The sequence below is a fragment of the Homarus americanus genome, unplaced genomic scaffold (genome assembly GCF_018991925.1).
Source record: "Homarus americanus isolate GMGI-L3 unplaced genomic scaffold, GMGI_Hamer_2.0 scaffold46583, whole genome shotgun sequence".
NCBI classification, from domain to species: domain Eukaryota; kingdom Metazoa; phylum Arthropoda; class Malacostraca; order Decapoda; family Nephropidae; genus Homarus; species Homarus americanus.
The window spans coordinates 1,467,704-1,479,503 of record NW_024731675.1 but is presented as its reverse complement, the minus strand read 5'-3'; the positions used below and the strand labels follow the sequence as shown (position 1 = coordinate 1,479,503).

At 38.6% G+C, this 11,800-nt stretch overlaps 1 protein-coding gene across 4 annotated transcripts; it reads right to left on the bottom strand.

Moving 5' to 3' along the window:
- Positions 1 to 581: 581 nt before the first annotated feature.
- On the bottom strand, positions 582 to 9,865 carry LOC121867735. 4 transcript variants are annotated; one of them, XM_042367792.1, is made up of 8 exons: positions 9,687 to 9,864; positions 7,949 to 8,792; positions 6,093 to 6,182; positions 5,361 to 5,480; positions 4,486 to 4,599; positions 4,156 to 4,260; positions 2,680 to 2,808; positions 582 to 950 (listed from the first exon to the last, which is right to left on the bottom strand). In XM_042367792.1, the coding sequence occupies exons 2-7, from the start codon at positions 8,765 to 8,767 to the stop codon at positions 2,692 to 2,694; spliced, it is 1,365 nt and encodes a 454-aa protein (XP_042223726.1). In that variant the 5' UTR covers positions 8,768 to 8,792; positions 9,687 to 9,864; the 3' UTR covers positions 582 to 950; positions 2,680 to 2,691. The 4 variants fall into 4 exon arrangements, with proteins under 4 accessions (XP_042223726.1, XP_042223728.1, XP_042223727.1 ...); XM_042367794.1 differs by having other exon boundaries at positions 582 to 934; XM_042367793.1 differs by lacking the exon at positions 9,687 to 9,864 and adding an exon at positions 9,012 to 9,509.
- Between the last annotated feature and the right edge of the window lie 1,935 nt (positions 9,866 to 11,800).

The following is an 11,800-nucleotide window of genomic DNA, read 5'->3' as shown; positions in this document are numbered from 1 at the left end:
TACAGGTGTGTTTGGACTAATGTATAGGAAATTGTTTGAGAGTTTGAAGAATTATATTACTTTTTTATTTTATTACTTTGGTTAATTTTGAGTTAGTTTACTGTAGTGTCAAGATAAAGTAGTATTTTAGTAAATAATTTATTCATATATTACTTATTTCTTGTTTTTATTTATTTTAAAAACTATATGTGATTAAATCTATCCAAATATACTCTAAAATTACCATAAACTATTCATATTAAGTTTACATTGTTTTGTTTTACTAATAATTTATTAATAATTATAATTTTGCTGTTATTTGGAAAAGTAATTAGCATAGCTCATTCTTATGGTCCAATTAAATATATTCTTGATTTCTATATTTGTTAATTCATCACTTTGTTTAGTTAAGTTAAATTTACCTGTTTCAAAATAAGTTTACATCACGGTCGAGTAATATTTTAACATTATATATCTGACGCCTCGCAGATATATTGTTTTATGTTCACTATTTCTTATCGGCCAAAATGTATAGAAAGATATAGACAGCCACAGATAGACAGACAGACAGATAAATCCGGTATGACTGAAATAATTAAAAGTTATATGTTGAAAAATTTATTAATAACTTCCGTACATAATAAAATAAAAAGATGAAATGGTGTACAAAATAACACTGTATAATTATTTTATTGACTTTGATAATTATTTGAGTTGTGAACGTTTTAAACACTGACGTGCACAAGCATCAATGATAATCTCTTTCAATTGACACTGACGGCCAAATCATCAATCCAGTAATTAACCGACGCCTGAGATTTTGGCGAGTCATTCCGACACCATACTTGGCGACAGTCCGTAGAACGTGGAGCCATGAGTGTTGTCCCGGCAGGTTAGTGAGCGAGGTCTGTAAATCCTGTCTCTTGATATCCACCCCAGACTCTTGTGCCGTCCACTGCGGTAAAATTAACCTGTGAAGTGTTTACGAAGCTTTCAGTTATTTATTTATATTTTACTTATACTACTGTAGTACTTAAATTTATAACCATTAATTTTGTAAAATATGCCATAATGCCTTTCTGTAGACATGATAATCATCTGTAAAAGTGTTCTCAAGTGTTTTATAAGTGTCCATATGAGTGTTTATAAAGTGTTTGTGCTATTTAAACATGTAAGCAACACGTGTCAATGGCATAATAAATTACCTTCTGTGACTACAATAAATGTCTCAGTAACTACCAACACCACCCAAACTTAACACAGTTTAAAAATATACTTTTATAATGATAATACCTGTATAATATTACTATAATGATTTAGTATTATTCTATAGTATAGTACAGCACAGTACACTACAGTACAGTACAGTACAGTACAGTACAGTACAGTACAGTACAGTACAGTATGTATAACACAATGTGGGGAAGGGTTGTTTAAGATCACTTAGAGCCAAACTGTTTATGCTGGCCACATTATACAGCCACCATAACCTACGTACTGTACTGTACACTCTTATACTGACCCATGTAATAATAAAACAATGAAAAATATATAAAATAATGACCAAAAGAGAGTGAACAATTTGGGAACAAATTCTAGATATTCGTTTTTTTCAACTGAGCGGCATTTTGTCCGCTTGGTTGGTTGTTGACTAAAGTACTGTATAGTTAATTGTATTGACAACAATAATGCATGACTTAGCATCATAATAAAATAATGTTTTTCTTGTTTCTTGTGAAAGAACAATTAATTGTACGTATAATATCGTCAGTTTTATACGAAAATAATTACCGGGTAACTGTTGCTGATAAATCTATCACAGGAAGAACTAGATACAGCAAGGTTCTTTGCTGTACCATCAAAACCGTTTTATCGGAAATTATCATGTAAATAGATAAGTAATTACCATTGCAATAAACATAATTGCCAACTAGACATAATCCTGACAGCTCTGTCCTCTTGTTCAACCTTAAGACTGTACGGCCCATGTTGTACTGCTCCCCCATTATACTTATGTTTTTCAATTCCACTGTAATTTGTGTACAGTTTATGCTTATAATAAAAATAAATAAATAAACTAAAACAAATATAATAAATAAATAAATAATGAAGTGATAACCGTGGTGAGATGTTGTTATTACCACCATGCTGTTGTACTATTCCAGATGATACTAAATGTTACATAATACTTCTTTGAGATAAATGTACAGTATATATCAGGTGCAGCTCAGGTTCTCAACTGGCTCAGCCATGTTAATATTGCTATTATTATCCACTCAGTATCTGTGTTTTTAACATTATGAATATTAAAAATACTGTACATAAGTTTGATATACCATTCTTTTGTGAACTCTGAAGTACCAAGGAAAATACATATACACACATATACATGTGTATATACCTGTACTGTATATTCATACATCCCAAGCTCATGTATGCTTCCCCTGCCTGGTGTTCCTCCCTCAATGCTACACCTCTAAACCACATTATAGCAGCACAATGATGCACACAACTCCCAGTCTTTCCAACTTCCCTCACAAAATTTTCCCAGTGAGTCAAAGATCACTAAACCCAAAATTACATATTGTTAAACAACAAATAGTGTAAATAATTTTAAATCGCTATACCCCTAAATATAACTAAGTGAACGATTGCTAAGCGTTGCATGTCTGTATATTAAAAGAACAACTTTTGCCTTACCTAAATTATAAACTAAATGTATTTGATGTGATGTTTTCGAAAGGCTGACTTAGCGACGGTGTTCATGAGTACTCGGGGAATGATGAGGTCGTAGGCATCCTCAGGGTTTGGTAACAGTGAACCAACAACCTGGGGATGGAAAACACAATCAGTTATGTTTTGACCATTTATGACGATTTTCAGTTTGGTTAAGTTAGGTTAGTGTTTGGTTAGATTAGGTTAAGTTATGTTAGTGTTAGGGCAGATTAGGTTAGTATTAGGTTAGATTAGGTTAGTGTTTGGTTAGATTTGATTAGTAATAGGTCAGATTATATTAGGGTAGGTTGGGTTAGCTTAGGTTAGTTTCAGGCTGTTTTATAGTAAAGTCAAAATAGCCCAAAATTAACCATAGCATAGAATAATTAGTATAATGTAGAAATGATAAAAAATTCATCTCAATTTATCTCATTACAGTACAGAACAATGTTGAGTACTTGAATCAGATGAACACCGTGTCGAGCTGGCCAAAGATGACGGTGATGCAACAGCTGTGAAACATGAATAGGAAGGAGCTGCTGTTGGGACCATGGCAGTAAGTGCTGATGATATTGATACCAGAGAATTACTTTATAAATACATAAAGCACAGAGAGTGGGAAAGATCAGAGAAGACGACTCAAATTCTGTAACATAAGGGGCCTAATAACAGTTGGCTGCCATACTACATCTGCCACACATGGTCATGGGTTGGCTGCCATCCTACATCTGCCACACATGGTCATGGGTTGGCTGCCATTCTACATCTACCACACATGGTCATGGTTGGCTGCCATCCTACATCTGCCACACATGGTCATGGGTTGGCTGCCATCATTACAAAGCTTAAACTGTCTGAGAATGATACGAATTTGGATAAAATTATTGGTACTAGTGACTCGACAAAAGAACAAATTTCTGATGCTGGTGTGAGAATGTATACAACTATTTCATGAAGTACTCAGTTGACAGGTCTAAGTTTGTGCCAGAGAAGCTTCCATCAGGAGTGAATATTCAGATAGTAAATGGTACCATGGAGGACAATCACCAATAACAATTTATGGCTAACAGGATGGGGATGGAAGCTTCAATATGAGGCTCTGGTACCTTGTCAAAGCCGACAAACATAAGAATGGAGGAAACTGCAGCGTGCCATACTGGTCAGTCCCGTAACACCCAACCCCTATCACTCATATATCCATCCAACTTATGTTTGAAGCTATCCAGCATAATGATGATATTTGGTAACTTGTTCCATTCATCCACAACTCTATTTCCAAACCAATGTTTACCTATCTCACACCTAAATCTAACTTTGTCTAATTTAAAACCATTGCTACGAGTTCGCTCCTGATTGGATAGTTTGAGTACTATTGTTAAATCACCTTTGTTTAGCCCTGACTTCCATTTATACATCTGGATCACCTCGCCCCTCACTCTACGTCTCTCGGGGATCACCCACCTGTGCTGCCAGAGCCTTCAGAGTGTAGAAAGGACTGTAGATGAAGACTGGTGGGTGGTGGAAACTGACCTCATCATCCACCGTCAACTCCTCTTGTAAAATAGGCTGAAAATAACCTTAATTAACGGAGTCTGTACATCACTGGAAGGTGTACAGAGATAAGGAAACTATCTTTCAATCTGTCTGTCTATTTAAGTATGACACTCATCCTGATGCTCAAATTCCACGACTAAAATTTATAAGTTTGTTATTCTAGATGAGTAAAAACACCAACAGATATATTTTAAGTGTCGCTGTACACGACCCTACGGCTGTGACACCATCTCTCACCTTGGGGAAGAACACCTCCTCTAAGTCCATCACAAAGGTAACTGTCTCTGAATCATGGAAGAACCAGGGGAGTTTACCATAAGTGTTGACCCTGTGTTGTCCTGGAATTATTGTCTGGTGGAAGAATATGTCATAGTTTATTACACCAGAAGATTAGCCCTCCTATAAGAAACACCCAAAATACAGTACTAATGTAGTGATAAATAAATTATATAAACCAAGCATTTACCTGTGATAACATTATAAGAAACATTGTATCATTACTAGAGTGAGTGAAATAATATTACCACAAACAACAACTGTTTCCCACCTCCTCGGGCACCAAGCAACTGACGGGTCAAGCAGCGCCCACGGCCCTAAAATGTTCTTTGCTCTGGTTTGGGAATGTTTCTTAGGGAAACTTCTAGGAGGCTTCTTAGCCCAGAAACCCACAAATTCTTTTCCGGATCTTACGAAATCCGGATCTTCGAAGGTTTACTGCATATACTGTATACTGTACAACTCCTCCCCGACTTACGACGGGGTTAGGGACCCAAATCCAGGTCGTAAGTCGCATTGGTCGTAAGTCGAAAATGCTTAAATAATACATAGAAAAACTAAAATGGGTGTCTCTTTTTCTTCTCAGCACCACAAAACTCTCACTTTTAAGCTTGTCAGCCATTTTAAAGTGAATTACAAACGAAAATTTTGTCTGTGTACTGACGTTGGGACTCGAAAATACATAATTTGACAAAATTTTGGTACGACTGAGGCGGTCGTAGTTGTAAGTCAAGGAGTAGCTGTATAAGGTTGTTATTCTAGATGAGTAAAAACGTCAACAAATATATTTTACGTGTCGCTGTACAGGACCCTACAGCTGTGACTTCATCTCTCACCTTGGGGAAGAACACCCTCTCTGAGTCCATCACAAAGGCAGCTCTTGTCTCTGTGTCTCGGAAGACCCAGGGGTGAGTCACGTAGGTCTGGATCTCTACCTGATTTCCCGGGTACAAAGTCTGGTGGAAGAATATGTGTTAGCTTTGAATGACCTCAAGATTAGCCCCCCTAGTTTATTACACCTGAAGATTAGCCCTCCTAGTTTATTACACATAAAGAATAGCTCGTTCTAGTTTAATTCATTTACATATTAGACCCTCCTAGTTTATTACACATAAAGAATAGCTCGTTCTAGTTTAATTCATTTACATATTAGACCCTCCTAGTTTATTACACATAAAGAATAGCTCATTCTAGTTTAATTCATTTACATATTAGCCCTCCTAGTTTATTACACATAAAGAATAGCTCATTCTAGTTTAATTCATTTACATATTAGCCCTCCTAGTTTATTACACATAAAGAATAGCTCGTTCTAGTTTAATTCATTTACATATTAGCCCTCCTAGTTTATTACACATAAAGAATAGCTCGTTCTAGTTTAATTCATTTACATATTAGACCCTCCTAGTTTATTACACATGATTAAACACACTAAGGCTTGCTGAGGGGGTTAGGTTAGGTATATATATGATCAGGTCAGGTTAAGTGAGGGTGGCTAATCTTCACCTGATCTTAATACACTTAAGAATTCTGTACACAGGTCTGTACACAGGAACCCAACATCTTACCTTATACTTCTTGCTTATACCATTGAAGTTGATCCAGCACACGTCGATCTTACGGTGAGTACAGTTCACGAATAGCACGAAACACTTTTCCTGTAGTGAACATGTTCTAGGATTAATTCACAGGTAAAAATCCTTAACCTATTAATGATCACTGAGATAAGTTACATTACCCCTTGTCATATGCTGATTGGTTAGTGGCATGGTTTACCTCATGTTTAGGCAGGATACTGTAGGCATTAGTAAGGGCTCCCATAGTATAACTCATTCTATATGACTTGGCAACTTATGGCTTTAAATAGATGAATGTGTGGAGATAAGGTGATGTGTGTGTGGTGAAGGGAGGAATACAGTACCATGTTGGTGTGTGTGTGTGGTGAAGGGAGGAATACAGTACAGTGGGGTATGTTATAACGAATGGATCCTACTACGAATATTCCTATAACGAACGGTTTTACCTATAAAATTGAGAATGCTATAACGAACGAAACTCCTAGAACGAACATTATTTAATTATTATTTTTTTTTTTACTAATTTATTGTTTTTTTTATTACAAGTATTAATGATATTCTTTATTTCAGGGGTTTAGAAGCATATTTATGCACTTTTTTTACAATTTTTACAATTTTATATTATATTTTTCAGTGTTAAGTGGTTGTATTTGGGGGCCTGGAACGGATTAATCCTATAACGAACGAATGCTATAACGAACAATGTCCTAGAACCAATACAGTATATGTGTGTGTGTGTGTGTGGTGAAGGGAGGAATACAGTACCATGTTGGTGTGTGTGTGGTGAAGGGAGGAATACAGTACCATGTTGGTGTGTGTGTGTGGTGAAGGGAGGAATACAGTACCATGTTGGTGTGTGTGTGGTGAAGGGAGGAATACAGTACCATGTTGGTGTGTGTGTGTGTGTGGTGAAGGGAGGAATACAGTACCATGTTGGTGTGTGTGTGGTGAAGGGAGGAATACAGTACCATGTTGGTGTGTTGTCACCTCCAGTACTACATGGTGTATATTAAATAGAACTAATGATATATTGATAAGTAAATAACATAAGTGGTGGCAACAATGATTGGGACCTCTAAACCATTTAACGAGGTTATAGGTGTGGTTTTTATTGTGTCGTTACGGGAACCTCTGGAGTTGTTTTAAGATTTAGGTTAAATTAATTGACCATCTATGGGTTAAATATGAACTAAAGGGAAAATTCTGCAGATAAACTAATGTGGAAAAAATAAAGCTTTTAATTTAATAATTATATAATATAGTAAAAATATAGGTGTTGGCAGAATAATTACATACTGTAATATAGTACAGCCACTCCTCGACACAAGTCGAAAATGCTTAAATAATACATAGAACATCAAAAATGGGTGTCTCTTTTTCTTCTCAGGACCACAAAACTCTCACTTTTAAGCTTGCCAGCCATTTTAAAGTGAATTACAAACGAATATTTTGTCAGTTCAGTACACAGCACAATCACTAACGTCGGGACTCAAAAATACGTAATTTGACAAAATTTTGGTATGACTGGGGCGGTCGTATGTCCAGGTGGACGTAAATCGAGGAGTAGCGGTATAAAGTTTAGTACTGTACTTTACCACAAGTCACCATAAAGCACCACGGTTGATGTATTCACCATCACTCTTAACATCTATATGTACTGCACTACAGTACAATACAGTATATTAACTCATAAAACACCACGTTTTAACCCCTGATGTGACCCTTTACTGTACAGTACAGTACAATACAGTACAATACATTACAGTACAGTACAATACATTACAGTACAATACAGTACAGTACAATACAGAATAATACCCCAACAGCAGCAGTAAGCTAAGACTCACCTTGGACTTTCTTGAGCGCAGGTTTTTGGGCGGCTCCTCTGCTAGTTTGAGTGTCTCTTGCACTAGTTTCAGTGTGTCTTCCACTAGTTTTCTGGGTGCCTCCTCCACTAGTTTTCTGAACGCCCGAGCCGCTATTTTCCTCAGTTTCCTCTCTGTTAGTCCATGGAATGACTCTTCCACTGCTTTTCTGGGAGCTTCTTCCACTAGTTTTATGATTGCCTCTTCCACTAGTTTTCTGGGTTCCTCTTCCACCATTTTCCTGAGTGTCTTTTCCGCTAGTTTTCTAAGTGCCTCTTCCGTTAGTTCACTGTATTCATCTTTTGCTGATGTTGTGGGTGACTCTTCCACTGATGTTGTGGGTGACTCTTTTGCTGATGTTGTGGGTAACTCTTCCACTGACATTGTGGGTGCCTCTTCCACTGATGTTGTGGGTGACTCTTCCGCTGATGTTGAGGGGGTCACTTCCACTGATGTTGTGGGTAACTCTTTCACTGATGTTGTGGGTGACTCTTCTGCTGATGTTGTGGGTGACTCTTCAACTGATGTTGATGGTGACTCTAACCATGTTGGTCTGGGTGCCTCTAACCATGTTCTTTTGGGTGCCACGTTTGTTGGTCTGGGTGTCTCTAACCATGTTCTCTTGGGTGCCTCATACAATGGTGATATGGCTGCAGGATGGCAACACAACTTGCGCTTTAGTGAGGGTACAGGCTTCAGTTGTGTGTGAGTGTTGATGCAACTGAGTGCTTCTTCCACTAGTGCCTTGTCTGTAGATGTTTCAGGTGCAGGTAAAGAGCTTCCTTCCTGTGGCTCAGTCATCTTGATTATTGCCACACCAAAACATCTAAAAAAAGAATAATAATTAATAATCGTCTTAAGTATTACCCAAAGTTTTAAGAAGAAAATTAAACATGAATATTGTATATAAAAAATAATGATAAAGTTGGAACAGAGTTAAAGTGTTCAATACATTATCTAGTTCATATTGTCCACAGTTGTTCTACAGAAGATAATAAGCAATAACATTAATAATAACAATACTGTAGTGTAGTATTTTTCTTACCAATCATAAATTACTTGTTAGTGGATGAAAGAGGAAAATAATGGAGAAGAAACACTTTTAACACCGATGGTATGGCAGTAATTTCACGTCAGCTGCCTTGTGTTTTGGTTCACATTGTCCGCAGTCTTTGTTTAAATGTCAAGAAACCAACGACAATCCTGATAGGGTGTCAATTATGATTTATATTGGATAGAATTTAACCATTTTACTAGAGATGTTATGCACAGGTTAGGAAGTTATGATAGGTAGGTCGGATAAGGTTAGGTAGGTCGGATAAGGTTAGGTAGGTCGGATAAAGTTAGGTAGGTCAGGTTAGGTAAGGTTCTGTGTATTCTCGTTTCCATTGTATTACAATTATGTCAACTTCTGAAAATTTGGTTAAATTCCATAAAGTCCTTGTGGTACTAACTGTCTCCTACACCTTTACCCACATTATTTTATTACTTCTAGAGCTAATGCTTGTATCTCTCCCTCTCACCACCTTACCCTGCCTTCCACTCCCTCTCAACCTTACCCTGCCTTCCACCCCCTCTCAACCTCTCACCACCTTACCCTGCCTTCCACTCCCTCTCAACCTCTCCCTGCCTTCCACTCCCTCTCAACCTCTCCCTGCCTCTCACTCCCTCACCCAAAATGACCTTCACACACCTCTTACTCCCCATAAACTCATCTTACCTTTATCTTAGGGAGTTGACACTTAGGTAAACACTCTTAGGGTAATATTTTAGGGACTTTATGACTCCAAATGACCTAAATAAGGGCCTAAAATGGGTGATAAACTGATCAAATAATTTAGTGCTGTATCTGCTGCTGAGAACAAGAGGTCTATTGTTTTGATTAGACGGTCTGATGTTGCTCCCAGTACCACGACCACATCACACTGCTTAAAGTATATATATATATATATAATATATATATATATATATATATATATATATATATATATATATATATATATATATATATATATTATATACTTAATTTTTAGTCCATATAACAGGCGGACTTTGAACATATAATCAACGACCTCGCCAGCAAGGAATCGAACCCTGGACCTACTGGGTGGGACTAGGGAACGCTTACCGGTAAGGTGACCACCAACCGTTGTGCGCTATTTAAAGATTAGTAGGGTCATTACCTGACCATTGTGGACCCTCCTCTGTATATATACACCTTGGTTTGTATTACTCCTTAGTCTGTACTCACCCCTGAAGGTGTGAATTACAGGAAAGCACTTAGAACTTCGTGTTTTCTTCTTTCCTTGTGGTCATCAGCATATACCTGGATCACGAGCACCTACAGTGATTTACTTGCACATACATATACATACATATATATATATATATATATATATATATATATATATATATACATACATACATACATACATACATACATATATATATATATATATATATATATATATATATATATATATATATATATATATATATATATATATATATATATATATATATATATATATATATGTTTATTTTTCAAGTTTATATATCTTTTTCATTTGTATATAATGAATTAGATATTTTTTTCAAGTATTTCATTAAATTATTTTGCTTCAAAATCTGAAGCTCAACTTAGTCAATTTTCTTTAAAAGTTGAAAATATTGTAAATGCTGGAAAAGGTTAATAAAGACATAATGACATTTATTAATGGAAACTTAATGGCTCTATAGATTTGCAGGGCAGCAAGCACAGAGCCGTCCAGGGCAGCAGCACACACAGAGCAGAGCCGTCCAGGGCAGCAGCACACACAGAGCAGAGCCGTCCAGGGCAGCAGCACACACAGAGCAGAGCTGTCCAGGGCAGCAGCAGCCACACAAACCAAGAGCAGAGCCATCCAGGGCAGCAGCACACACAGAGCAGAGCCGCCCAGGGCAGCAGCAGAGTAGAGCTGCCCAGGGTAGCGGCACACACAGAGCAGAGCTGGCCCAGGCACACACAGAGCAGAGCGCCCAGGGTAAGCACACACACACAGAGCAGAGCGCCCAGGGCAGCGTGCACACAGAGCAGAGTGCCCAGGGCAGCGGCACACACAGAGCAGAGCTGCCCAGGGGGTGCACACACAGAGAACAGGGAGCTGTACCCAGGCAGCGTGCACACACAGAGCAGAGCTGCCCAGGGCAGCGTATACACAGAGTAGAGCGTCCAGGGCAGCGTACATACAGAGTAGAGCAACCAGGGCAGCTGCACAGAGCAGTGCTGCCCAGGCAGCACATACAGAGAGCAGAGCTGCCCAGGCAGCGGCACACACAGAGAGCGTCCAGGGCAGCGGCACACACAGAGCAGAGCCGTCCAGGGCAGCGGCACACACAGAGCAGAGCCGTCCAGGGCAGCGGCACACACAGAGCAGAGCCGTCCAGGGCAGCAGCACACACAGAGCAGAGCCGTCCAGGGCAGCAGCCAGCAAGCACAGAGCAGAGCCGTCCAGGGCTGCGCGGTGATTGGCCAGTTACCGCCTTTCACCTTAGCCAATCAGCAGCGCTGCTCAATTCCGGCAGAATTATATAAATACCCCCAGCCTCGCCGTGAAGGTACAGAATTCGTAACTTCTAAAAAGAACACACAACACCAGCGGCCACTCTTACCCGAAAGGCCCAAACAAACCACATTCACCACCTTCTCCGGGTCATCACACGATACCCACCACACAGATAGCTCAGGAAGTATCCTCCCCCAGCAAGTGCGGACCCCAGTTCGGGGGGCGCACCACTCCGAAGCTGACCACGTCCAAGAGTGGGGGTTGGTGGTCAGCGTTCACTGACCGAGGG

Coding starts and splice junctions, on each gene's coding strand:
- LOC121867735 (XM_042367792.1), bottom strand. CDS start 8,767: ATGACTGAGCCACAGGAAGGAAGCTCTTTACCTGCACCTGAAACATCT. Junction 6,183..7,948: donor TGCGCTCAAGAAAGTCCAAG/GTGAGTCTTAGC, acceptor TGTTCACTACAG/GAAAAGTGTTTCGTGCTATT. Junction 4,600..5,360: donor AGAGGGTGTTCTTCCCCAAG/GTGAGAGATGAA, acceptor TTCTTCCACCAG/ACAATAATTCCAGGACAACA.